Below are 27,287 nucleotides of genomic sequence, written 5' to 3'. Positions count from 1 at the left end.
GTTGTTGAAGATGATGAAGTTGTGGCATCATTTCTTAYATTGACAGTGCTATCCTATTGATTGTAAATATCCAGAGTTTATGAAAAGAAGTTCAGCAGAYAGTAATTTATCACACAGAGAAGGAATGAAATAGGAGTGAAAGGTGGAATGCCTTGGGCCAGATGGATGCACCGCAGAGTTAAAAACTAGAGGCAGATTGAATGCTGTCGTTATTAAAAGCAATGAAATGAGGCCCAGCAAGAAGGCTACATGCCAGAACAGCTAAAGCAGCCTTAATAACAGCCCAGCATAATGAAGTGGAATTATCACAGCCCCATCAAATACAATTTTACTGATAAACCAATTGTGTAAAATATTAGTAGAAGCATTTGCAACCCACTTAAATATATGTTTTAGATCTCACATAAACACGGGGCTTCATGCAAAGCAAGCTATTGGGAAAGAAGAGTATAACACAAGCTATACAAGGCTAACATACCGGTGCTCTACCTTCTGCACTCTCGTGAGGTAACTACCTTTGGATGCCCACTATGGTCACATTTGTTTAAAATGCTTGCTAGATTTAGACAATATACAAAAGCCCTTATACTAGAGAAAAAGGGTAAYCTTCAGCTGGTGAGGATCAGATGAAAAGTTTTGGGGGCAGGTTCCAAGAGTGCTTGTCAGCTTTTTGAACACAGTTGGTACTGGCCTCTGTTAGCAAGAGGCCACTGGATGGGAAAAATCTTCCCCAAACACTCTGGCTCATGACTGGAAACATTCAGAGTGCTTACAATAGCTATGCACTTATCAAACTTTCCACCAAAAGCATTGCTAAATACACTAGTGAATCACTTTCTTCTGCTTGACTGATAGCAGTGATTCATGGGCATTTTAGGCACCTTGGACCAATTTAGCAGGAAAACTCTTACTTCTCTAATATAAACAATTCCTTACTTGGATAATACTTTTTTCTAAATTAACTATTAGATTGAAATTACTGGCTAGTAAAAGGTGCCAGAATGTTTTCTTTCTTGGAAGGAGCTCCATTCAAGAAGACACAAATTCTCAGTTCCTCTGTMCCGTTTAGCAACACAGCAATTAGCTGTGAACATTCAGCAACATCCTGAAATTGCRCATAACCTGTCTGATTGCTAGTTAGGCAAGCACCACAGAATAAACTTAAAACAGAATAGCTAAACAACCTTAAAGTTAGCATGCTTTTATATGCCTGGTATCTCTATACAGGATCTCCTATATAGAAAAAGATTGTCCTTATACTATTTTTCTTTTCTGTTCAGTGCTAATTGTATCATCATTCAGTGGTAAAGGTGTTCTGTTTAGGTACAATTTTCTCCAAATCAAAATGAAATCCTTTCACCAGAGTRACTTGATCATCTGTTAACCTACACTTACCTGTCTTGAAAAGAGTCAAAACTTTCCAGGAAGCTGGACCATTTATAAATTTCATCTAAACCTGATAGGGAGAAATGGTTTTAAGGTTGCAATGGAGAACACAAAAGCAGCTCAATAGCTCATTCTCTCTGGGAGGAATACAGGTTTGAAAATTGTTAAAATCATACTGAATCATGTCCACACAATTCACTATGAAGTCAGAGGGATTATAAGAATTACATGAATGAGATCTGCTAGTACCATAACGAACATCAGCTGGACATTGGGAGCTGATACTGAAGAATGCTTAGAAGGTATCTACAGGCCTGTGTGTAACAGGGCAATACTATATGAGACTTAGTCGGGCTATACTGGATTGCTAGGAGGCTTTAGAGAAATAAGTTGATAGGTACAAATCAACATGAGCAATGCAGAGCAAACCAAAGGAGTTTTCTGTTTGACGGGTTTACACTTCCTAGGAGGGCTCCGAGGTCCGGCGAGGCACACTTACAAGCCAGCTATGCTTTGTATGGGGATACCAGAAAGAGACACTGAGTTGACACTTTGGGAATTCAAGGAGATCAGATACTGATATATAAAAGCAGCTTTGGTTCCTGCCCCTTGTGCAGTCACAACAGTGGTGCAACAGTCCTTCATGTGTTTGAAGGAATTAAAAACCCCACATATAYACACTATTAAAGCTGCTTGGAGTGGTTTAATCAGCAAGCAGAACTTTAGCTGTGATTCTCTGAACTGCAATTTACTCAAGACAAAATAATACTAACCCAGACCTCTAGATAGTTCTTCTAGCAGTAAGCTTCATTCCTATCTTGAACAGTTTATGCCACAGTCACAGGTTTCTGGGCAATATCGTGCATTCCCTCAGAGAGTATTAAGGAATGGATTTCAGTGCATTTTGGTTTCAGAACTTCTTTGTGAATSTGCACAGTGTAAGTCTTAGTGAAGGCTGTACAGACAGAAAAATGTTGCAAATGAAACTGTCCTCCACAAAAGTGCAGTAAAATAGCAGGGACAGCTTTAACCTTCTCTTCAAGTTAGTTTGGAGCTCTTTACCAACTCATGACAATTTTGTGGCATCAGTCTGCAATCTGTTCATATTTGAAAAGTTACTCTTGCATCTCTGAAAGTTAAAGTATTAGGGAAGGGGAAGTGGGATGATGTTTTGGTTTTCCTTAATTAAAAAAAAAAAAAGAGAGAGAGAGAGAGAGAGAGAGAAATCCATGTCCATTAGAGAATACACCGTTAAAGGACAACAAACCCCTTAACAAGAAACAGCTCGAAGCTCTACCATGGGATCTGAACAAACCAGCTTTTGCCTGACTTTAGCACTAACTTTTGGGGGCTAAAGTATATAATACCATGAATGAGAATCAAACTATAATCCAGTAAAGTGTCTTTCCGTGTGGTCCCAGCACACGGAACCTTAATACACAACTTGTGACACCTGTCCAGATTCGCGGTGGAAATTCGTTTTTGGTCCTCCAGCAGCGGGAGGAAGTTTCACAGTTCTTGAGCACTGCAGTATTTAATCCCTCAGTTCCCAAATGACATGCTAAGGACTCCACAAAACTTTATCCTGCTTTTATCCCAGTAGACCACCCAGACGAAGAAAGGTTCTACAGGGACTGAGCTAACCATAAACTAATGCAAACAGCCTGACCACGCTCAAGTTAAATAAATGGCAACATGCTTGACCAAAATCCTCAAAGTAAAATACAGGATTAGGTTACTTATTGTTCACTCAGTGCCAAGAAGAGGCAATTCTTCCTAAGAAATGTAACCAAGCGGGTAGAAGAGGGAAAGAGGAAAAGAATGCCTGGAACAGCACCTTGAAATCAAAATATGTCTTTTGGGAGGTTTCACCTGAGCAGTCATGTAACTTAAGGGAGCGGGGAAACGTCTGCCATTTGGGATGATGACTAGTCACAGGATCGCTTGCTGAAGCACTCTCAAAAGAAACGTTTCAGCAGAATGCTTCATTGGAAAGGATCACTACTGCAAATTGCATCCATCTAAGTAAGCACAGTCCATCAGTCAGTCAGCTGGAGCAACCTGTCTGTGATTTTTAAATGGAAAGTACTTCTAAAAACACACAGCATATATAGGTTTACAGAGAATACAATTACTGCCAGTGGTACAAGCACTTCAAATGTATAAATGTCAAAGTCCTGCTGTTTAAAAAAMCTGACTGAATGGAGCTATATCAGATCTCAGGACTGCCGGTTTCTTTCCACTGGCTGCAGACCAAAAGCAAAGGCAGAAAAACAATTAAGATCTTCAAAAGAGGATCAAAATATTTGCCAACCAGAGACTAAAACATTCATTTTCACATGCCCCTTTCCTTGACAACACCGAGGCAGAGGTGTGCTCTTTGAAGGGAGTGACTGCTGTTTGCTTTAAAATATCCTGACTTGATCTAATCTCATCCATCTGGGAATGGGAGCATGGTGACACAGCAGCCAAGGCCTCTTGCCCTCTATTCAAGTTTTTCTGCCAAACTCATGCTGAATCCACTTCCAGGTAGCCAGGCTATAAACAGCTCATTTGGTCTAGTCGGATGGGTCTGGTCATTCAGATACACTGAGAACCACAACACTCCCTGTGTATCCAGGTGCCCAGCACAAGGAACCACTGGCACCAAAGATGTGGATTCACAAGCAGTTTACACTGGTTTAAGCTTGGGCTGCCACAAACTGGTGGTTACGCCTTCCCCCCCAGCCCTCTTCCACCCCTTGGTTTGAGCTGGTGCCGGCGCTCAGCCAGCTGTTTGGCTAGTAGCTGAAAACATAGCTGTACATATCTTTTTAGTACGGTTGTTTTTCAGTGGGCTCAGCAAAGTGGTTTGGCTGATGAGTGCTCTCCCATGGGATTCAGCCCCTGAGTCAGGCTAGCTAAACCGGTCAATTTGAGGATCTTTGACTTTTTGAGGTTCAGAGAGCAGCTCAGGTTGCATCTCAGACCTTCGGAAGGACTCAGTCTGAAAGGTGCTACAGAACTGCGTGAACAGGGATATGAAACAGCTAGACGGACACTATCACAGAAAAACTGTAACATTTTATTTTTAGGCATTTATTAATCTATGTGTCATTAACTGCAATTTAACGATAAAGAACATCAGCATGGAGGTGATGTTCCACCTTACCGATTCTATGATTCTATGGTCTTTATTTCTCTCTTTGATTCCATCTGGACTCAAATGATTAAGATTTAGTGATCTGGGTCAGTATCATTAAGAATGGTATTTAGGTTGAAAACAGCTACGTTTCCCAGACTACAAATTGGAATACAGAAACACAGAATCACTTCCATCAGAGAAGAGATTCAATAGCTGAAGACTTGGAAAAGAGGTAATTGAGGAGGGCTATAAGAGAAGCCTGTAAGGTCACTAATGGTATGCAGAGAGTGAACAGGATACTGTGGGAAGCCAACAGTAGAAAATGAAAATTCAGAGAAGAGAATTCATGGGGGACAGGTTGATCTGACAGTGTTGGATACWTTCCTCACTCAGGAAGCTGCAAATCACTGGGATTAGGGAGTTTGCCCTGAAGGGAAGATCACCCCAAACTCCCCCAGTTTCTTTCTTTGAGCACTCAATAACCGGGGAACAAGGTACTGGGCTGGATGGATCTTTCATTTGACCTAGTGCGGTCCTGTTTATGCTCCCAGGCTATAGCCTCTATGAATGAGCACCATTTGTGAAGAATTTTTACATAGCTTCTATAGAAAAGTATCAGCTCTCTAGAGGGTAGCTATCCTACAAAATGTAATGAAACACAAACCTGACACAAAATTCTGTAAGGTGGTTAAGAAAAAAGGTAAAAGCCCCCCCCACTGTCTACTTAAAGGATATTCTAAATTAGTTTTAGACTGGTTTCTGTGTACAACCTGATCTAATTCCCATGGAAACCTTGATTTCATCCCTATCTTATTCTGCAAAACTTTTTATAAAGGATTTTTTTAATGAATCCCATATTCCTTCAGGCTCTCTGCACAGCCCTAAAAATAGAAAAAAACTGAAAATCTGACTACAGGGGATTTAATGCGCCAAGGACGTAGTCTGAGGCTGGCACTGAAACACTTGCTGTTTCCAAATGAGTTAGACAGGAAATTTGTTCACTCTCCCCCTGTTCAGTTTCACAACAAACACTGGACTGAAGACGCTGTGAAGGAACTTGCTTTCCCTGCAGAGTCAAAGCACATCTTACTGCTGTTCCGTCTTAAAAGTTACGTAAAATCCTTGGCCTGCACCGCTGCAACACTAATGCTATAGCTGAAACTCCTGAGAATAATCCAGAACACACTGCAAACAGGCCTGCAAATCTCACAAGTGGGCTAGCCACTACAAGAGGACAGAGGCACCCCATCTTGTGTAGGACAGGTCCACCAAGTGGAACTGCCTTTGGACAGTGTTTCTCTTTGGATTTTAATGCACACTGGAATCATGACCTGAATACATAATCTAAATACAGCTTTCAAAACACAATCACTCCTTACAGCAAAGACAGTCCGTCCATTGCTTCACACCTACCAGGCACCACCACTAATTCTCTCCCTACAAGSCAAACAGCAGTGCTGGAAACCTGCAGGCATCCCAGACGTCAGTGGCCACTTGCTATCAGCTGCCATTGCCATCACCACCTTGACCAGGATGAAAATCAGCCAGGCAGGAGCAGGGCTCGCAGAGCTGGAGACCAGCAGCGGTTGGGGTTGCCTCACACTGATGCGCTGCAGACACCAACAGACATGTTGCTGGCCCAGCAGCATAGGGAGCACAGTACGCTGTGTGACCAGAACATCTTCTGTATGTGCAGGATATGTCCCCTTGACCGCTCTCGTACTAAAGGTGGGAATGTCAGAAGGGGGTCGTACCCTATGCAAGGTTTCTATCCTCTCAGTTTGAGGGTCTAGAGAAAAGAGCAGTCAAAAATCACCCACAGAGGGAGAACATGGAACAAGCAGGTGGCAAGACAGGTGTGGAAATGGCACAAAACTGTATCTCAAGGTTTCCCTTCCTTAATTCCCCTCCAGAGACTTTAATTAGGGCTCTTGACAGCAGAGGAAGACAAGGTTAAGCCTCTCTCTGAACAGACACCAGAAAATGGAGGCAGATCTTGGAGGCAGATGTTTAGCTGCAAGCTGGACGTAACAGAGCCATTTCAAAAAATCTTGATCTCAATAAGCAAACTGCAGGATCCTGGGGATCTCACAACTCACAGTCAGAACAAGCTGTAGCCAACAGGAACTAGCCTCCCTTTAAGCAAAAATGGGTGAAAATGTCAGCCAATTAAGCTTTTCCACCTACATCACATCAGCTCCAAAAGCCAAACAGCATTCCAACAGAGCTCTATGGGAAGTCTGGCTTCGGCAGATCTGAACCCTTAATGTTAAAATGTTATGAAAAGCAGAATGGCTGCGTGGGTGCCCYAAAGCCACTCTGTGAATATTAATTGCTGTGCATGTTGAAGATAATTGTCTCTCCAGMGTTAAAGGCTCTCCTTCTCAATTAAGGAAAAGTGACTCCCACATTTCAATTTAGGGTTTAAATTTGGAAGAGGGGGAAATTTTAAAAAATCCTCTTAAATACAATGGCCATTAAAGAAGGGTTTTATCTTTTTAAAATAGAAATCACATAYTTGTAAAAAGTATGGGATGAAGCATTATTCCAGAACATGTATGGCTGTGATTCCAGCTCCACCTTTCTGTCATACATGCAAGGATGTGTTTTTCCAGCAGCAGTGGTCAGTACACCACAGAAACTTTAAGAAGTTGGTAACTTCTAAAATACTTAGCCCCTAGACAAAACATAACATGCATGTAACAGTGGCTAGATTCAGCAATCAAATACAAGGGCACCGTTCYATTGCCACGGTCTCAGTCCTACCATGTGCTCAGTGTCTTCAGCTCTTAGGAACCTCTTGGGCAACTGCACTAGTGAAGAACTACTTACAAGTGGCTATTGGGATCTTACAGCACTTTAAGCATCAGGGCAGGTGAGACTAAAAGCAACATGCAAGTGTCTCACCACTGATTTTTCAGAAGGTGAAAAAGACATTGGCAATTACAATTCCAAACCTTTGTGAGGATGGGCAACAGTGATCAAGGTACAAACCTCAATCCTTGCTTTAAGACTAAATTAGGTGACTTTGAGTAAGTTTCTCAAAGTCCCTAGCTTCTTCTACATTGTTAAATAAAAGAGGGRCAGTGAATGCTTGCTGTTCTGGGGGCAAAGAGGAAAAACTGACTGCATCCACACCACACTGCACTTTGCCTGGGTCACCTGTGTGGAGTCCCTACAACACAGCTACTATTTTGGGGGGTGGGAGCAGGGGATGGACATTCACAATTGCAGAAATAACAAGAAAGTTTTGCCTCAGGCCACTAAATTGTTTTTAGAGCATGAAACTGAGGTTGTGTACTGCAGGCTCTGGGGCAGCGTGCAAGATCACCAAGAATATGAAGCCCAATGAGAAAGTTCTGAAAGACTGAGAAGGGTAGAGGGAGCCAAAGCAGTACCACTGGCAGGGCATGTCACCTACCATGTACCAAGCATGCCCAAGTACCAGCTGGCACGGACCAAGCAGACCCACGGAGCACAATAATGGTGCACCACAGCCACCTGCTCTATGTCTCAGCTTCCGCCTGTAAATTAGGGTAATCATCATGTTGTACTTCACACCAGTGGGTCTGGGTTACGGAGAACAAAGTGCTGAGATACTACAGGACTGGGGACSGCACAGATAGCCCTGGTACAAAGATAAATTCGTAGCTTCCTTYCCCTTCACCCCATCCAAGTCGCCTAATCAGCTTCATCAAGAAACTAATCCTTTTATTCTGTGTGCAGATTGTACATCCCTTTCACTCTATTTATTAAACACATAATGAGAGTCATTTCCCTAAACTTCCTAAAGGTAGGTCTGGCTAACATGGAAATCATTGCTGACAAAGTACCTTGTATTTACTACTTGCCATTAGGATTAAAGACTTGGAAGTCTTTGACCTTTCCAAAGCTTTAATTTTGTTGATTTTATTCATGGCAATAATAATCACTGCTGAGACTCCTTACAGCCACTATCTCCAAGCGCAAGAGATGCATTTAGYGAAACCAGCCCACGAAACAATTTCACAGGATAGAGCTGAGGCCTCACAAAGTGGAAAACAAATTCATGATTTTCACTAAGTGCCTCAGAAGAACCTTCTTAACAGCAGTAAGCATCAAGAAGAAAAAAAAAATGTTTCACTGTTCACCAACAACACTGCTCTCTTTTTCTTAAATACACTTGAAAGAGGGCTAGGAGACAGCAGTAGCACTTAACAATCTTTAATGAAAGCTGCTATGTTTAGGACTTCCAAGTAATATCCTTTTTTTTCATTCTTCTCTTGTTTTTTATTCTATGCTGTCTTAATGGAGCACCAAAGAGTTTCTATGCTAGCGCTGTAAAAATACCTCCAAAAATACATAGCTGATTTTGAAGTACAAAGCTGCAGTTGTGGGATATTACAGCATCTGTTTCAGGACGTCATTTTTATATTTAGAAGCAGTATATATCTCCATAGATCAAGCACAGCCAGGAAGTCACTCAGCAACCCCTTTCCATCCGCGCTCACAAGTTAGTGCCTGCCAATACCCACCCCGTCAGCTGCTGGGGGGGCTCCTCTCGCCCTCCGCGCCAGCACAGCCCAGCACCTCCACTGTGGCACACTGCAACCTGCCTGACTCAYGCTGTCAAGCCTAATATCTCCACCGCTGATGCGTTGCCAGAAGCTCAGCCTGGCAGCGGGACGCAAGCCTGCCGGCCTCCRACCTTGATGCAACGTGCTGCTTTATTTTTTCCCCCTTGGGTCACGTGGCATGGTGTGTACACTGCATGACACATGTACTAAAACATGCGATAAAAATCAGGGGAGCCACTGAGCCATGCAATTTAGTGCACAGCTCTGACCTGCGCGGTCAGACTGTTCTGTCTGTGTCCCCTGGCCATATTTCTGAGCAGATGCCCACAGCTAGAAAGTAGTTAACGTGAAAGATGTCACAGACAGTCTCTTCCATTAGGCAGCTGGAGCACTGCTCTGAGAGGGTCCAGCAGGCAAGCCAAATGAACTARAAATGAGTAAAATATGCCTGCATGTATACATCATATGTGACTTGTACAGGTGGATGGGGTTTGTAACCCATTCTGTTTTTTCCCCTATAAGGGCAGGCTGCCACGTACGAGTAGAAATGCTGTTTGCAGCACAAGACAGTGCAGTGTAGCTCAATCAGACGTAGCACAGCCAGAAAAAAAGGGCAAAACCATAACAAAGACAGTTGCAGCCACCAAAACAATGGTCACAAGGATAGTGTTCAGAAGGTRGGAGGGGCACGGGACAGAAAAGCTCATCGTGGCTGTGTGTTGYCTGTTAATGGATGAAGGTACTCCTCTGTCCTCCATGGCTAGCAGAAGCAGCACCTTCTCCAGACATTTCAGTTTACAGTGGATGAGCAAAAGTAGCCCGAGAGCTTGCAGGACTGCCAATCTCTTCCAAGGGGACAGCACTGTTTCCGAGTGYTGTCTTGGACAGATGTGAATGTCAGGTATTTGAAATTTCAGTGAAATTTCAGTCCAGTGAGGATTTCTGATGGAGGGCAGAGGAAACGCTCACAGGGCTCTCCTTTGCTTCCAGCCATAAGAGCTGAAGGGTGGGTATGCATGCGCATGCAGTGGGATGAAAAAGGGGCAGGGAGGGCAGAGAAGGGAGAACTGATGCATGCGAGCTCCCCGAGTGGAGTGATCAGTTTTGGCAGCTACCCTGAAAAGAAAGGCACTGTCAGCACTGCAAAACATACAGAAAAATCTTTAGTTGGCAAACTGCAGATTTRTCTTTTCCAGAGAATGGAAGACTGGAAAAGGCCCCAACGAAGTTATGGATAAGGAATGGAACATTAATAGGAGCAAGACAGTTCCTGTGGCTACTTCACTCAGCTCTCTCCTGATTACAGTTCCCTTTGTTCCCCCTTCTTGGAAAGRGGGTGTTGAATGAAATCAGAGCCTGGAAGAACCCAGAATATCTCCATCTACAAAAGAAGCTTAGCAAATGTCATGCACTTCCATTTTACCTAGAATAAAATTGCCTTACCTGAGTAGTTTTTGCCCTTCTGCCTTGCATGCTGTTACTATGGCTAATTTGCGGGTTGGTGGCCCCTTCTGAAAGGCAGTGAGATTTCCTACAGGGAAGCGTATTATAATTACTGTAGGAAGGTGCGTCCTCAGCAGTAACTGATGCCATCTTATGGCTCCCCAGATCTGGGATATCGGACATTAAATTCCGACAGTACCCGCTAAAGGCATTTCGTGGGCCTCCGTTTATCGTAGCACTTGGGGTTTGGGGGGAATACAAGTCAGTCATAGAATTGGCGCGCTGGCAGGTGACCAGCTGCTGGGGGCTGCTGCTTGCCTCTGTCCCGCGGGCCGCCTCGCCATCCTTCTCTTCTGCCAAGCCTAGGATTTCCTCGTTGCTCGTCAAATGCTCCTGGCTGAGGTCAGAAAGTGAAAACTCCAAACTGTCCTCGCGCCAGATGTCTGCGGATTTGGAGCGCTTTTTCTTGAAGCTGGCGGTCTCCATGAAGTTCGTCCCATTTGTAGTATACCGATGTGGCCTGCCGTTGCCCTCAGCCAGAAACGTAGGCTCGTCACCATAAAGCCTGCTCTCCTCCGAGTCCGGCATGCTCTGGACGGAGGCCGCCGTGAGAACGGTGCTGCTGTCCACGCTGGGAGTAACAGAGGAATCGGTGTGGTAAGAGACAGGCCGCAGGCCCATATCCATCCGGTCCACCCAAATGGGGCTCCCAAAGTCCTCTAGATTGGCTTCCTGCGCAAACGGCTCCAGACCATTTTCTGCCAGCGACTGGGGAATGCTGGGGGTGCTGCTAGAGCGGGTGCTCACTTCCGAATTCCTGTGGATAATTTTTCCTGAAGAAGCGTGCCTCGTCCGGCGAGAACTTTTATTCGAGAGGCGAAGCGAGCGTGAAGTATGCTTTCGGCCCAGGCTGGCGTGTTTGTCCCCGTAGAAAGCGTGCTCTACGTTTTGGCTTTCCGCGTTCCCCATGGTTTCACAGTCTGCAAGGGGAAAGAGCAGGAACCATTAAAGTCGGCGTGCCCAGAAGAAGTAACACATACACTACGCGCACCCAGTCCCCCCCCATGCGAATCCAGCGCTACTTTATCCCCTGAGCCACTTTCCACTTGCACACAGAAATGAATGCTACAGCTCCTCCTGCGTCTAGCAGGACTTATTCTAACAGCACAAACTAATTCAACAGCATTAATTAAGGGAGCCACCAGCCGTGTCGTAAACTTATAAATATAATGCAGTTAAATCTGTACATAGGAAAAAATCAAAGACCATCGCCATGCTGGTGTAAATGAGGAGTGAACCTTAAATACTGCTCTGAATTGGAGTCAATTTATCACAAAAGTACACTGGTAATCTCAGTTTTTGCATGCATTTATTTGACTATTAACATTAGTTAATCCTCTGCAATCCTAGCCAACAGTATAAAGTTAAAAAATCAAYGGCTATTGTTCATTTGCATGTAATGAGATGCCAAAAGGTAGAAGGATAAATGCCTGATCTTTGATTTTACTTTTTTCGCCAGAAGCTCCAATTCAAAGYACCAAATAGCAAAGTACAAATTCAACTATTCGGCAGCAAGCTAATGATAGGTTTGATTTCTGGAACAAAAAATAGTGCAACATTAATCAGGTACAGAGAGCCTCACACAAGAAAGCCATATTATGAAAAATAAATTAGCATGAGTGACTCAGACTATATAAAAATAACCCTTCCTTCCTACTCACTCTGAAGCAGAGAGCTAGATCTAAATGCTTTGATCTAGCAAAGAGAAAACTGAGYTGGAACTGAGAGACCCAAGCTCTGTCTCTAACGTCCTGTGTTAAGCTGTGCAAGCCCCTTCATAAAACAGTTTCTCTGTCTAGAAAATGGGAGCAATGATCTGGATCAGCTTTGCAAAATATTTTGCAAACTGTGGTCTCACTTCACGAGAGAAGAGTTAGAAACGTTTTATTTGTAATATTGGCTCTTTTTGGCCAAAGAGCAGAAGAGCAAGAAAAGTAAATGTTAAAGTATGTTGCTAATCAAAATGAAATAGGAGAGATCCTGAAATACACATAAGAATTATATCTGATGAATAAATCCATAAATCTTTAAATTCCAAGACAAATCTTTCTAGTTTTGATGTTATTCTAGTAATCTTGATTTAAAAAAATGCTGCTTTGACAGTAAAATCATCTATTTTTTTTCCTTGGGACAATCTCTTTTCAGGGCAATTTCTTCTCGTTTAGAAAGATATGCCAAAGGGTACTGAGCCAGATGCTCACACAATGAGTATGTTCATGTATTCTTCCTCACCATCCAAACGCACACTATCACTACTGTACAGACTGAATTAATCCCACATAAATTACACAAAAAGTGATGAATCAATTCTGTTAAACGTAAGCACAGCAATTCTGCTTTAGGCCGTTCTGGCCCATATGGTAGAGTTGAACTTCTACAGTAATATTTCTGAAAACAGTCAGAGGACTATATTTCTCAGTTCTTCTATCCAGCTAAGTAGGTCATGTTTGAGGCTAAAAATCTGTTCAGCACTAGAGCAACAAGCACCTCCAGAAATATCTATACATTTTCTGTATCTAAAATAAATATAATCCCATGTCAAGTAAATTATACCAGGAAATACCCTATGTCTACCGAAATTAATGGCTGAACTCCCATTGACTGTCATGAGATTTAGTTACTATGTACCTTTTAGAAATATAAATGCAGTGAACAGAGGGCAAGTTTTAATCTAAAAAAAACAAATGACAGCATTATAAATCCATGGACAGGGTTTATTATTTCTTAAAAGAGACAGTCCTTTGATAAGGGTGAGACTTAAAACAAATTTCAGTCAGCTTTTACTTCTAAAATATTTTAAAGCAACTCAGGGTAGCACAAAAACTGCATTTTGCTTTCTATGCTGTTGCCTAAAACCAGACCTCAACACTCCTAGTCTTGCAGAAGAAAGTCTCTTGGGGCAAGGCTTCTAGCTGCTCTGCCTCCAAAGCTCTCACTAACCACACTTCCATTTGCAAGGATTTCCACCAGCTGCAAAGCCCATCATCACATGCAGTCACTTCCCCCAGTCTCAAGGCATGCAACTGCTTTTTGCTATCAATTTAAGGAGAAATAGCAGTTTTAACGGTTCTCTTGCAAACACAAATGATTGACGAGTGCTCTTTACCTTCAAATGCCAAGCCTTGGATGGGCAGGAGTGTCCCTAGCACATCATACAAACAAGGCACACATGTTGAGCAAAACCCTGGGGCTGCCCTGCGCTCAGGCAGCAGGACAGAGAAAGCAGCGTCGCGCCACCACCTCAATGCAGATCAGGYAAAATTCAACCAAATCAAAAGCAACAGAACCAAAACCTACTCATCAAGAAAAGGAATAGCAGCTCAGGCTGTGTCCTGTGAGGAAGTAACACAGCTAGAAAGCACTCTCCTGCGAGAAGGAAAGTGTTTTCTCCGCAGACAGAAGCACGGCCATCCTCCCGCAGACGGCTGCAGCAATGTTTACTGAGCAACTTCACACAATRAGAAGTGTCTGCTAGATGCTGGCAAGAAGTGTCAGACTTCAAAGTAAACAGCCTTCCCTTACGAATTCGGTGTATTGGCGCTTTAGGTGAGGAGACATTTGCAAATTCTGCAGACAGCTGTGGGCTGAAGAGCCCATRGCTCACGCCCTGAGCTGGGAAGGGTGACTTCGGAGGCCTTACCTCAATCCCACCGATTTCACTGGCATCATGTTGCAGGTAGGCATGTATACTGCAGGGAGAGTGAAACGCAGCTGCGGACAGGTCTAGCTTATCTAGCCGGAGTGATTCCAGACATCAGCACCCCCGCAGTGCATCGCTGTCCTTCAGCAAAAGCCAAGCTGAGAGGACGGGACTGCCTGAGCGCACCTTGAGTAGAGAGGTCCAACCTCGCTGGCGYTGACGTCAAGCTAAGGGTGTTGGGTTGGTGGGGTGGCTTGAGACAAATGACCCCTTCCTCTTACCCCCTGTTTTTGTCTCCACTCCGCGTTCCCGGCTGTGCATTTCCATCAGTTATCTTAAACCAATTCAGGCACTTATCTGATCATGCAGTAAAGCCAGCTGGGTTCACTAAGAGAGCAGAAAGCATATCTAGAAAAATATGATTTTTTTTATTGCAGGGGTGGTGAGTTGACCTGAAGCATGCCAGAGCCAGCACAAAGAAGGCATGTGGAAGCCAGAGAACAGCAAGGAAGGGGTGGTTTGCCCAAGGGCCAGGGAGCGAAGCAGGGGCTAGAGGAAGAGGGAAGAATGAGTGGCATGGGGCAGTGCTTCCCTCATTTTTGGCAGCTGTGAGCTGTTAAGTTTGGCTTGCACGGGTGCATAAAGGCGCCCCTGTAAAGGCCAAATTCTCACTGAAGCAGATGAGGAGCCCTCTGCTAGCACAGCCGAGCACTGGGCAGAGGGTGCGAGCCCTAACCTTTGCTCCCCAGGGCAGCAGCAAAYATGTGGGGCAGAAATATCCTAAACTGCTCCAGCTACAACTGCCAGATGCTACCCATCTATGGCTTAGCTGAATTTAGCATACTTAGAGAAAAAAATCTGTATCAAATTAAGAAAATGAGTAATGTTAATGGGAGCTGCACACAAAAGCTGATAGGACAAAGGCTCCCCTTGTTTGCTCACCCACTGAATCCAAAGGTGACCATTAAAGTACTGTCAAGGTACACTACAGGACACTACATAAATCAAGTGTGACCTGCCTTGATGCTTAAAACAGGTCTATCAAGCATAGCCAAGGAGTGTAAYGCGTCAAAAATCTGTTCTGAATTATTCTCCAAAGATGGCAAAGATCAGCACATGCGAAATGTGGCTCGTAAGCAGTACTAGTTGGAAAGTTTTCAACAGAAAATGTTGATTCATCAAAACCCCAAAGTTTTCACGGGAATGTACTAGTTTTGACGAAAGGCTTCTTCAATCCAAGAGGGCGAATTTTGAAAAGCAAAGCAGGGAGATGTGAACATCTCCTGGAAGAGGCAGCAACTCAGTAACTCAGCCACTTGCCAAAGCTGGGGAACATCAAGATTGAAGGTGGGGAAAATTCATATCCACAGCCTACATCAGGCCAGTGAGGGGGGCGCGACTTGTTCCTCCACATCCTGGAGAGGCGGCATAATCCTCCAGCTGTCTGGGAAAGGCCTCACCATTTCCATGGATCTGTTTCTTCCTGATTCAGAGTGAGGAAAATTTGGAAAYCATGGAAGTCTTCAAGGGGATAGGGAAGTCACCTTTTACCCAGCTTGCACATTAAGAGGCAATATCAGCTACACTCAGTAGAGAGATTGAGTTCTCGCTGGATGAGTCTTAGATAAAATAGTGATCTGTTTTATCTAAGGAGGAGGATCATGCTCTAGACAATGGCTGATTATAGTCCCATTTAAGAGTTTCATTTTCTTTGGATATAGTCATTTTCCTTTGTCTCCCCTTCCCCTCATATTAAATATTTGTTATAATAATCACAAAAACAAAATATTCATTTCAACTAGAACTAGGTACTAACTCTCAGATTTGCCAAAAGTTGGGCCTTTAGATTCCAGAAGAAAATCTGAAATAAATTAACTTTCCAAATAAATTYGAAGCACCTCGCAAGACAACAGATTGTAAATTTAAAATTAGATTCTGGTGCGAGGCCCTGGTGACAAATCTGTATTTTTCTCCTGGAGCTGAGCTTGAAGGCTGTGAGAACCAGAACAATGACTAAAGCCACAGCAAGCAATGATTCTACGGAAGTAAACTTTTGCTAAAATCTGCCAGCCAACAACAAAGATTATTACTCAACTCACAACAACCACATAGAAAAATGTACAAGGCTAATAGCTAAGTGTGAACACACATACTTTATTATAATTAAAATGTGCTTTTGCAAAAGGGCAAGAGAGTGACTGAAATTCCATAATAAGCCTCTGGGTTTCTCAGAAACTCCAACAGCATGTTTAATTGTTTTCAAATAAGAACCTTTTAACCAGCCATTTCTTTTTTGTAAGACACTCTTGCATATGTTAAAGCACGGGATGGACTCCAAAAAAGCCCTGCAGGCAATTCAACTGAGAGGAGAAGGAGAGGGAGGAAGGGATGTCATCAGTAGCTGCTTGATAGCAATTCAAATGTCTTTGTATTGCTAAATGGGTGTAAGCACAAACCACATGCAGCTTAGCCAGTTTTTCCCCTCCCACGTACCATTATACAACACAGCAAACTCCTCAAGAAAATATATGGACACACATGTACCTTACAAGGCAATACTGGTATCCAGCGCAACTTTCCCCAAGAGAACTGTGGCATTTAGAGGTATAGAATTGCAAATGATATCAAAATGAACAGTTACTGGGATTGCAGAATCTGTCAGCACCTGCCACTCAGCGACTCCATTACTCTCTCGTCAGAGTCTATGACTATATGCCAAAAACCTGGGGAGAAAGAGGGGAGAAAAAAAAAATCAGACAAAGGATTAGCAGGAACGGACATAAAGGCGGACATTTTCCGCCAAGTCCTRTTATCATCACTTACCTAAGAAACATTATTCAGTATAGCACGTAAATGCTGTGTTTAAATTTGATTTATAAAATCTGATGATAAGAGAATAAATTAAGAACTTGCTGAAACACTATGAGCCCAAACTACAGAAGGCACTGAGTTCCTCTTCCCACCACTTTTCACAATAAAAATTCATACAGGAGTTAACACTCTACTGCTGAGGACAAACACTTTTATATAGGCCTAGAAAACATGGGGTCAGAAAACATACTTGTATCCATTTCTGCAGGACAGGCGCAGGAAAAGAACACTAGAAATGGCCCCGTTCAACAAACAATAGCTTAACTTCTGCACTTCCAAGTTCTTTAACTTCTGCTGGCAGTGAGGACTCAAACTGCCTAGGGAAAAGGGCCTGAAAGGGAAAGATCTCAGACGAAATTTCGCTATGCAGACWCTCTAATATAAGGAAAGGGGAGCAATCTGAGCAGCGATTTCACTAGCAGTAGCAAGGACGAATCAGATGTGGAGCACTTGCATGCATTTTTCTGCACAGTCAAAGGACCGCGTGCATCCCCGAAAGCACAGGTGCAAGAGGCTGCGGCTACAAGATAGGCTGCACCTATTTCACACCTAAGGCGAGTCATGAGGCTAGTCCTAAAGCTACACACATGCATTTAAGCTACACATGTGCATTTGTGTGTAAAAATCGCAGTACTTTCTTGGCGCGATACCACTGGAAAGTTTCTTCTCAAGTACTTCTTAGTCACTTAAGGTGGGACACCAAGAACTGTAAACTCACTGGCGTTTTGGGTGCTCTGCCCAAGCAAGCTCTTGAGTCACACGACCCCTCACTTTATACAGCCAAACAAAAGTAGCGAAACATCAAGAAAACACTGCAAACTGAGTTTTGCAAGTTAGCTATATTTCCAAAAGTAGCAAGGAATGGAAACTTTGGAAGAGATTACTGATGTCCTTCATGTTATTAGAGCTGTTTGGTGGGGAAACCGTGATCCTCACTTGGCTGGAGTCTCAAATAGAAATGAGAGTCACCAGCTCCTTTTAAAATTAAAAACATTCTCATTTTCTTTCTTCCCCTTTCTGTTCCCCTCTCTCTTCCCCACCTTCCCATCTTCCCCCAAGCTGTTGGTTGAGATCTGAAAAGCAGTTCATGAATTGCTCAGGAGCTGGCAGAAATTAATAAAAACAAAGCTCATTTATATTGAAATGGACTCATTACCATGCCAGCTGCCAATAATTTACAAGGCGGCAATTTTGCTGACAAACAAGGTCCTACAGGCGAGTGGCTTTCCACCTGCATCCAAAGCCCGGAGAATAACCCCGCACGGAGCGCTCCTCACCTCCAAAAAAATATTTGATCACAAAAAGCAATTGTGATCATCTTTTTTTCAGCTCCGTCTGCTATTGCCACAGAAAACTTGTCCCAAAAGAAAAAAAGAAAAGAAAAGAAAAAACTCACACAGATGTGGCCAAGCATTATCAGACTTTCCATTCTGAAGCGGGTTTTGAGAAGTTTGCAATTCAGCCAGAAAAATCTGCTCTGGGCTGAAGTGAACTCTGGTCACTTCGATGAGAGACCAATGGAGGTGTCACTCCCCCACACACATGGTCTTTGCTCCTCTGACAAAAGTAGTTTTTCCCTTGTACTCCATCTGTATGTGAAAGTTTTTTTTTTTTTTTAAAAAAAAAGACTTGTTTGTTAAAGAAAAGAAGTTAAAAAATCTACAACTGRAAATTCGATTATCCAAGTTTTCAGAAAACTCTAGGACATCAAAGGGCTGGCAATATCCTCTTCTGCAAACAGACGAGTACACATGCGCACATGGCTCCTCCTGAATAAAAGGATCTATCACTATCCACAGTCTTTTCTGAAAAGGTTTGTTCCTATTAACTTCTACAGTTTAAGAGAGGCTTTCCCAAACAAAACCAAGCCATACRTTTCGAGAAGAACACGTTTTTAATACTTCTCTTTGTTTGCCATTAAGACACACTGGAGCGTTCCTCGCCCCCAAACTTCTCATTTCGCCTCAACAGCTCAGGTTTCTGCCGGAGCAGAAATTCTGTGGGTTTCCAGTGCTGAAGCAGACTCGGACAAGGCCTCCTCTCCGAGAGGCTCTTTGGGGCAAAAGGGGACCTACATGCTCCTCCACCAGCAGGAAAGGCAGGAGTGAAGGGAACAAAAGCACAGCCCTATGGCTCAGTTCCCGGTCTAGATCCCTTCCCGCGCAGGGCGCCTCTGCTCCAGCTGCGGCTTGATACTTGCTCTGGTGGCGGAGCTTGACCGATGGGGAAGTGGACTGCACGTTCAGACCTGAAAATAACACAGTTGTCTTTATTTAATGGCCACAAAAGAGCGCCCTGAAAAATCAGGCCGAGGAGTTCCCACAGGGCTCAGCACACAACTTCAGTTGATCCACACAGAGGAAGCTCAGAGCAAAATACTATGAATAGATTAAATGAATGCATAGCAAGGAAGGAGCATATACTACAGTAGCAAATTGTTATCACATCTGCTATCTGTGATTCTAGGTAGGAGGAGTTTGCAAGGCCAAGAGGTTGGGGGGGGAGTACACACCTATTCTTTTTTTTGCTTTCAAATACTTGACATGAACATTAATAGATGAAGAATATGGAAGCTGTGGTTTTCTAAACACCTCCTTCTTCAAGCAAAATTCTTYCTTTCCAGCTAGCAAAAATTAGCATGCAAGTATATCCTCTTGTCCAGTGAACATGATAAGTTGGCTAGAAGAATGACAGCTCTCTTTCARTTCTATTTTTATGTCTTGATTTTATGATGCATCTTTTTTGTCAGATTCAAAATGCAACTGCAGATGTGAGATCAGTCAGTCATTAACCAAATCTTCATCTAGTTTTGTGAAACCCTCAGTAAATCTACCGTAAACTATCAGGATGTATCYCTCTATATGCATAGACAGAATGCAGTAGCCATTTCATACCAAAAATATCTAATACTAATCAGTGGCTCTGGGCTGAATTTCCCATCCACTACGCCAGTTCCATGCCTCTGAAACTCTGCTGTTCAATCCTGTCTACAGGAATGGAGAATCAGACCCYTTATTTGTGACTGGAGGCCACATCCTGTTAGCCTTTATTACCAGAAAGTGCTTATTAATGTGCATTGCCACTGAAGGCAATGGTAGCATCTACCCTGAGAAGAAGGTACAAGCTCTACCATACGTCCTGGTCTCTTGATGATTCTGGCTCCCATCCCACACCCCTGGGCTGCCCTCCAAAAAATGGAGCACGGTGACACACAGGGAACGGAGAGATGGAAGGAGAGAGGTTGCTATATGCGCAGATCTTTGCTGAGGCAGCTTTCTGTGGCGAGGCTRGGGTGCACACTCATCTTCAGAAATATTATTCAGAAATGTTCCAGGCTTCTCCGTTCTAGCTGTCAGCACTGAAACTACGTGTAACACTGAGCTCCAAGCTCAAATGTAGTGAATTGCCAAAGCTGATTGATTTTTAAACTAGTGAACTGCAGTGATAAATATTGTGGTTTTTTATGTACATATATATATATATAAATGTCATGGAAACCCTTCGTTTGTGAGGAGAATGAACTTTAAGCCAACTACAACAAATAGTACCAGGCAAAGAGAATGGCTCCTCTTGAAACTAGAGCCTAATGATCGCGATCAGCCAGACAGGGTACGGGTGAATGTCCTCGTGATGCCTGGTCAGCTGTAGCTGGCCAGCAGAGCTGGAATTGCAAACACTCTTCACAGTCAGCTCACTAATACACAACAGTCGCGTCTGTCATGGCTAGGAGAACAAGGCTGGGAGATCACTCCAGGTGAAGAAGGGGATAGCAAAAGAAAGCCACAGTCTATTTGTGGATAATTCATAAAGAAAAGATGTGGGAAGCCTTGTTCCTCCAGCTGCAGCACCACTGCTATGGGGAATCTCTAAGGAAGGGGRAAAAAAGCAAGAAGAGAGGGAGGGAGGAAGGTCCCTCAGGAGACCTGCAACCTCAGTATAACCGGCAATTAGTCATCCTCAAGTCACCGGCAAAGAAAACAAAAACAGAAGTATGGCACTGACTAAGCTTCATGGAGCCTTGATAATAGATTAAYGGAGAAGAAGAGAAGGTAGCCAGCCCAAGGGAAAGCCCCCCGCTCAGGGTTTCTATATTTATACAAAAGGATGTGAATAATTGACACGATGGGGGTTGGTTTGTTTTTTAAATATTTTTACAAGTATCTTATGTGTTTGAGTTTCTCTCCCTCCCTTCCCTTTCATTTTTAATGGTGGGAAAATCCCCCTTTCTTCCCTACGGGCAATCTGCAAGGATTGACACGTTAAAAGAAAAGGGTGAAGCAGGGAAAGGATTCTAATTTCAGATCATAAGACATAAGCAAATCTACGGGAAGCCACGAGGGGAACTCCCTGGGGCCTGTGGGGTAGCCTAGCAGCAGCTTGTGCGCTGCTTCCTGGGAAGTGGAGGGATGCTATAACCCGCTCCGGGACTCTGGAGGGAGTCTGGACTCCAGCGCTAAGCCGCGAGGGAGCTGCTGGAAATAAGAGCCCACTTCGCCTTTGTGGAGGACTAGAGCGGGAAAGGCAGCTGTAAGGACTGTGTGTGCACTTACATGCTGCTTAAAAAAGGGAAAGAAGCACTCCCAAAATGCAGTTGAAATAAAAATAGGGTGTGGTTTGTTTATTTATCTTAAGGTTATTTATTATTGTTATTACACGAAGCTTGAAAAGCACTTTCTGCCTGTGCCAAATGAGCAGAGAACTGTTGATACACAAGGCCAGGATGTGCCAAATACATAATAAAGAGAAATTTAGAAGTAGCAAGAAAAAAATGTTCAGAACAGAAGACAAACCTCCAAATGTCTGTATCAGTGCACTCGCTGCTTAACTGAAGCCAGGCAGCAACAGCACTGCTAACAGTGAGGCAGCTGGAGAAGACAGGGGAGAACAGAACCGGGACCTGGCAGAGAGTGCAAAGACGAAAGAACCACCCAGCGCGATGGTTTAGAGCAATAAAGTTTGAAGCTCTTGCTGTAAGTGAGTGGGGAGCCACTGAATTCAGGATGTGAAGGATAACAATATTGCAGACAAAAAAAAAATAAGGTCAGTAATTGGGGGAGAAGGGATTGGAGAGGAAGTATTTATCCTCATTTAAGTACATAGGTACGTAATCTGATTTTCAAGCAATGCCAAAGACCTCACACAGATCATTGAGATGGTGCCTAAGATATGAACTCAAGTGTCTAATTTTAGATACCCTAACTTAAGAAGCAGAGAGGGATTCCAGAGGTCTACAGAAACACTCTGCAAATTAAACTCAAGTGAATGCAAGATCAGAGAGGCTTTCACATTGCGGGCACATTCTTTCTGATAAATGAGGAACAAATGCATTATAAGGTATGTCTTATAATTAGTAGAAAAGATGTAAAAGCAATAACAACTACTGCAATGAGGCCAAACTACAGAAAAATACTAGAGAGGAAGATGTCTTTTTAATTTTACAGCACGCGTTGCAAAATTTTTGGTACCTGTATCTCTTCCATGAGCTCCTAGTTTTAAAACAATATCTAGCAAAAGTCAGCCTTCACTAAAACGATTTGCTAAGGCCCAYAGGCTGGGCTAGGAAGGACAGGCCAGCGGCTGCAACCCTCATTTGGCAGAACAAGGCTCAGTTTTTGCCAGGYAGTCTGGCTCTTACCTGATCTTGGGCAAGTCAAACAGTCTTTTGCTATCTCATTTTCCTCTCTCCTACACTACAGAAACACCCAAGACAGCCATATTAAAATTTAAAAAGGCACTCAGTTACTCCAAAGAGGAAAGCCAAGTTTACCCAGAAGAAAGCAGGTAATTTTATATCCCTTAAATAACCCACATGCACTAGTGCTTCCAAAGCTGTGGAGAACGAGACTGACTCAACCAAGAAGAGGACCCAGGGATGCCGTAGGCAGTGACACCACAAGCTGATTGCTCTGGCAGGACAGAGCAAGGTGGAAACACTAGAGACAGGAGTTCACACAGCCATCTCCTTCCAGGCCAAAAAGAAAGACTAACGATGACTGCATGAAGCCTGTTTACCACGCACAGGTGAAACCAAGAGGAGCCCCACCAGGTAAAGAGGCAGATGTAGTCTTGCAAAAACAGCCACTTGGAATTGTAAATACTGGTTATCCAGAGCCTAGAAGGAGAAGCGAGCAAGTAGATGACCAAATAGCTGCTGTTTTTGTCTAATATGATCATACCAACCGCAGCAGGGCAGGTTTCTCAAGCCTGGCATTACAATAGCATAAAAGCTCTTACTGCTTCTCTAACAAGGAGAGAAAGCGTTCATGCAAAATTCAGCTGGTCTGTACCAGCTTGCCACTGTCAGAGTTAAATTAAACACCCAGATTTTATCTTGCACATCCTGACAGAACCTGATCATTTAAACGCAGTCACAGAAACGAATTCATACTGCAGTAAGTTTATCTGGGCTTACTGGTTTTAGTTACAACTCATATATCACATCTCCTGACACAGCTCCTGCTGATAGCTCTTTCCCCGCAGAAGGAGCACACAACACCAACGGCCACAGTTCAGGTGTTGTTTCTTTCATTCGAAAGGGGGAAAACCTCTGAGGAATTTTAATCCGAAAGGAGCACATCCTAGGGGAGAGCTCCACAGCTGACAGAAAAAAAGGAAAAAGCAGAATTGCCAAAAGTCAGGCTACAGTACCTTTGCTATGGAAACTGAAACCAGTCACAAGAGGACAAGGGGGAAAAGGAAGAGGTGCTATGGTGCATAGATCAGGGGCTGACACAGAAGTTACTCTAAATATGCCCCCAAAATAAAATGCATGCTTTGCCCGAATTTTCAGTGCGGGCATGGTGGAGGACAAACTGTGAGGCAAAATTCAAAGAGTTTAATTGTGCCYGTCTCAAGTTTTTAATCTGCATTCCAAAACTATGACAAAAGTGGTATAAGAAGCTGCAGGTACAGAGTACAAGGACTTTATACGAAAACCTGTGGATCAGGATCCTGCCTTGCTCTGGAGAACAAGTGAGGTACATGTCCTTATGGAAAGGAAARAGAAATCCAAGCAATGACATACCCGTCCATCTGGCCTGAATAGCATCTGAGGGAAAGAGTAACGAACAATATGGAAATAAATGGGAAATTGAATAAAATTCAACACGGATTGTGCCAAACTAATCTGATCTCATTCTCCAAAAGGATTACCCATTTTTAGGGCAGAAGATGTAATCTTTCTGGGAAGCTGTTAGTTAAGCTGAAGATGATGAAAACTAGCATGGGAATTATGAGATGCATAAGGAAGTTGCAAAGAGGTTGTGCTGAAAGAATTACCTGGCTTAAGGGACCAGCTTTTTTTAATGTTATCAGTGATGACACACAAAGAAAAAAATGTCCTAATGAAATGTGCTGATGACACAAAGCTGGAAAAACGTCATAACAGAGAAGAAATCCTTTGTCTCGTATTGATCACAAGGGGCTATGAGCCACAGGATGATAAAATAGTGACAAAAAAGCAGACACAATCAAAAAATGCATCAAGTAAGCCTTTCCCAGCAGAAATAGTAAGTATGAATGCTGCTAGAGAAGATATTGACCTCATCTGGAATAATGTGTGCAATCCCTGTCATCCACGGTAAAGGTTAATACAGGCCACGACATTTTCAAAAAAAGCAAGGCAGATACAATGAAGAATAGAGAGCTTCACTCTCAGAGGTGAAAACAACAGTTAGGATTGTCTAATGTTGCAACAGAAAGAGACCGCAAAAAGATATTATTTATGCTCACAAGTAGAAAAGGCTAAGTTAAAAAAAACATAAATTCAAATAGTTGTATTTATAGCAATTTCATCTTCACAAAACAAGCAAGACAAGGTTAAAATACACTGTGCCTTCTTCGTGCTCCCTCTCTCYTTCACAAATGGTGAAGTTGTCCGGAGTCTGGCAAGTGCCCCTGGAAGTCAGCTCCAGGAGACATGCAGGGAGACCAGCCTAAAACCAGCCACCACCCAGCCTGCGTGTGGTATCTCCCATGACGAGCCACAAACTGCAGGCAGGTGCCAGCCGCCTCCAGCATGACTAGTGCCGCCGGCACAAGGAATCACTGTGCAAATCTCAATTTCTGAAGCTGACTCCAGAGATGGGCATGGGAGCTCACAGTCAGGTGGCCTTTCTTCCACACAAGTAATGATGTGCGAGTTTTTGGCAACAGCAGGCATATGCTTTGTTATCTTTTCTACTGTTCTGTACTGGTGATGTTTTCCTTTTGATAGAGAGCACGCAGCCAAGCCAAAGGAGTAAGAGAAAGCACAGTACTTCTAGTGTCTCGATGACCAATACCTGTTGGATGCATTTTAATGAACAAGGATTGCAGACTATACAAGTTTTGCATAATAATTTCTCTTGGACAGATTAATCTAGACCTCTAGATTAACAAAATTTTAGTAAAATGGGACACAAGTGGGTAGTGCACTAGTCACTACTAGGAAGCTTAGTGCACTAGAAATCCAGGTAGATCCTAATGGCTTGTTCAGGAGATGATCATTGCCCTGGATTTTATGAACTGACCAACTTTGGGATTCATGGACTGCAGTTTCATCAAGTGAGAGCGTTCATCCTTCCAAAAGATGTGAAACTCAAGCTATTTCTGAGCAATATGAAAGGCATAGCACACTGATGGAGCAGACTTATTCCTCATGCTTTAGCAGTTACAGTAGTTGTTCAAGTTCTCCTCTGGCTTTGCAAAATATGGTCAACAGAGGCAAAATGCTGCTGTCAGTGCACATAAGCTACCTGCAATCAGTGTGTTAAGCCAGCATTACAGAACAGTTCTGAACATTTGAGCTCCTGACTGACATCAGAGCAGGTTGAGAAAAGAGCTTTCTTCTTCTTTTTTGAAATCAATCCCCCCCCTGCAAAAAAAAAAAAAAAAAAAAAATCAGAGAAGGAGCTGGAAGATGTGTTCCAGATCATAGGTTGGAGTTTTCCRGTACCAGACTTCYCACTTTGTGCTCCAATATTTAAATATTATGTAGAAAGAATAAGCAACCGTCTACAAGACAAGCTGAGGACAGCTCTCCTAGCAACATCCTATAACACAGTAAGTCAGATCCCCTCCTGCGAAGGTGCCTCTCACAGGAGATGTGGAAAAGGGAGATTTTTGCCTTGCCAGAGGACTTTCGTCTGGAGCTCCCATATTTTGGAGAAATGACATCTGGTTGCACACAAGATGGAAAGCAGCACGTGTGTGCACGCATATGTGCGTGCGGGTGCATGTGTGTGGCAGGGGTGAAGGTACTGCAGCCGCACCATTTTCTCTTTCTCCGTTCTCCTAATCGATCTGGAAAATGAAGTTTTCAGTCGAAAATGGTTAGTGAATTTAAGTCAAAGCCGCGGTTTCAGCGACCGCTCAGGGCCAAGGATCCCACCGCAAGTCTGCCTAATTCCGTTTGCGAGTTCTCACTAAGCAGGGTTGTTTAGTCTTGAACCTCTGCACGTTATAATCGGTTCCAGAGTTTCCTAACCGTCCCAAATTCACAAACCACATTTCAGTGAATAAACCATTCACCAAAAAAGAAAAATTGATTGTCTAGCCCCAAGTGAAACGTTATTGGAAAGTCACCAGGCAGAGCTATTAGAGAGAGTGCTACGGACTGTGCCTGACTGAAGCATAACCAGATAGCTCATGGAAAACTGCTTACTGTCAGCTGCGGTTCAATGCTTTTTTATAAAAGAAGGTCACTAATAAAATGTTCTGCCTTAATATTTATAAGAAGACTATTTTTCTTACCTGTAGCAGTTACTGCAGAGTATAGTCGCATAAAGAAAACATTACAACGTGCTAAAAAACTAAGGGTTTGGGTTTTTTTTTTTTTTTTAATTCTAAAATACATTTTCCAAATGCAAACATTGCACGAGACAATAGCTGTCCTTCTTCAAAAACGCCAGGCTGGTGAAATACCCGCCACAACACCACATGAAGACGCAATAAATCTACGCAGCACCTTGTATTTTCAGCAGCRGCAAGTGTCATTCCATTATTCCAATGCTCCACACAGGTATACGGCCCAAAATAGTCCTAAAAGAAAACAGCTCACTTCCTCTTTAAATTTAAAGAGTGGTAGATGATTTTAGTGGCTGAGAAAGCTACTGATATTTTCTGTGGCACCCTTCCCAGCCCGTATGAAAATAAAAACCGCAGTAAACGTACGCCTCACGGATCTGCGGACACACGGATCGTGTTCCCCCACGCCCGCGTTACGAGC

General features: G+C 43.3%; 1 protein-coding gene across 11 annotated transcripts in view; it reads right to left on the bottom strand.

Moving 5' to 3' along the window:
- TIAM1 (TIAM Rac1 associated GEF 1) overlaps nucleotides 1-27,287 on the bottom strand; it is a 199,509-nt gene that overhangs the window by 72,613 nt on the left and 99,609 nt on the right. For 7 of the 11 annotated variants that reach the window (XM_085297797.1, XM_085297805.1, XM_085297804.1 and 4 more), the window contains 2 exons: nucleotides 16,754-16,932; nucleotides 10,510-11,489 (listed from right to left, as the gene is read on the bottom strand). In XM_085297797.1, coding sequence (XP_085153923.1) covers nucleotides 10,510-11,478 — 969 coding nt within the window. In that variant the 5' untranslated portion in view covers nucleotides 11,479-11,489; nucleotides 16,754-16,932. Of the gene's footprint in view, nucleotides 1-10,509; nucleotides 11,490-16,753; nucleotides 16,933-27,287 lie in introns of those variants that run through there. The other 4 variants (XM_085297806.1, XM_085297807.1, XM_085297803.1 and 1 more) reach the window with 3 other exon arrangements.

Source organism: Rhea americana, unplaced genomic scaffold, assembly GCF_003343005.1.
Source record: "Rhea americana isolate MKP2758 unplaced genomic scaffold, rheAme1 scaffold_130, whole genome shotgun sequence".
Classification (NCBI taxonomy): domain Eukaryota; kingdom Metazoa; phylum Chordata; class Aves; order Rheiformes; family Rheidae; genus Rhea; species Rhea americana.
This window is presented reverse-complemented; position numbering and strand designations above follow the sequence as displayed.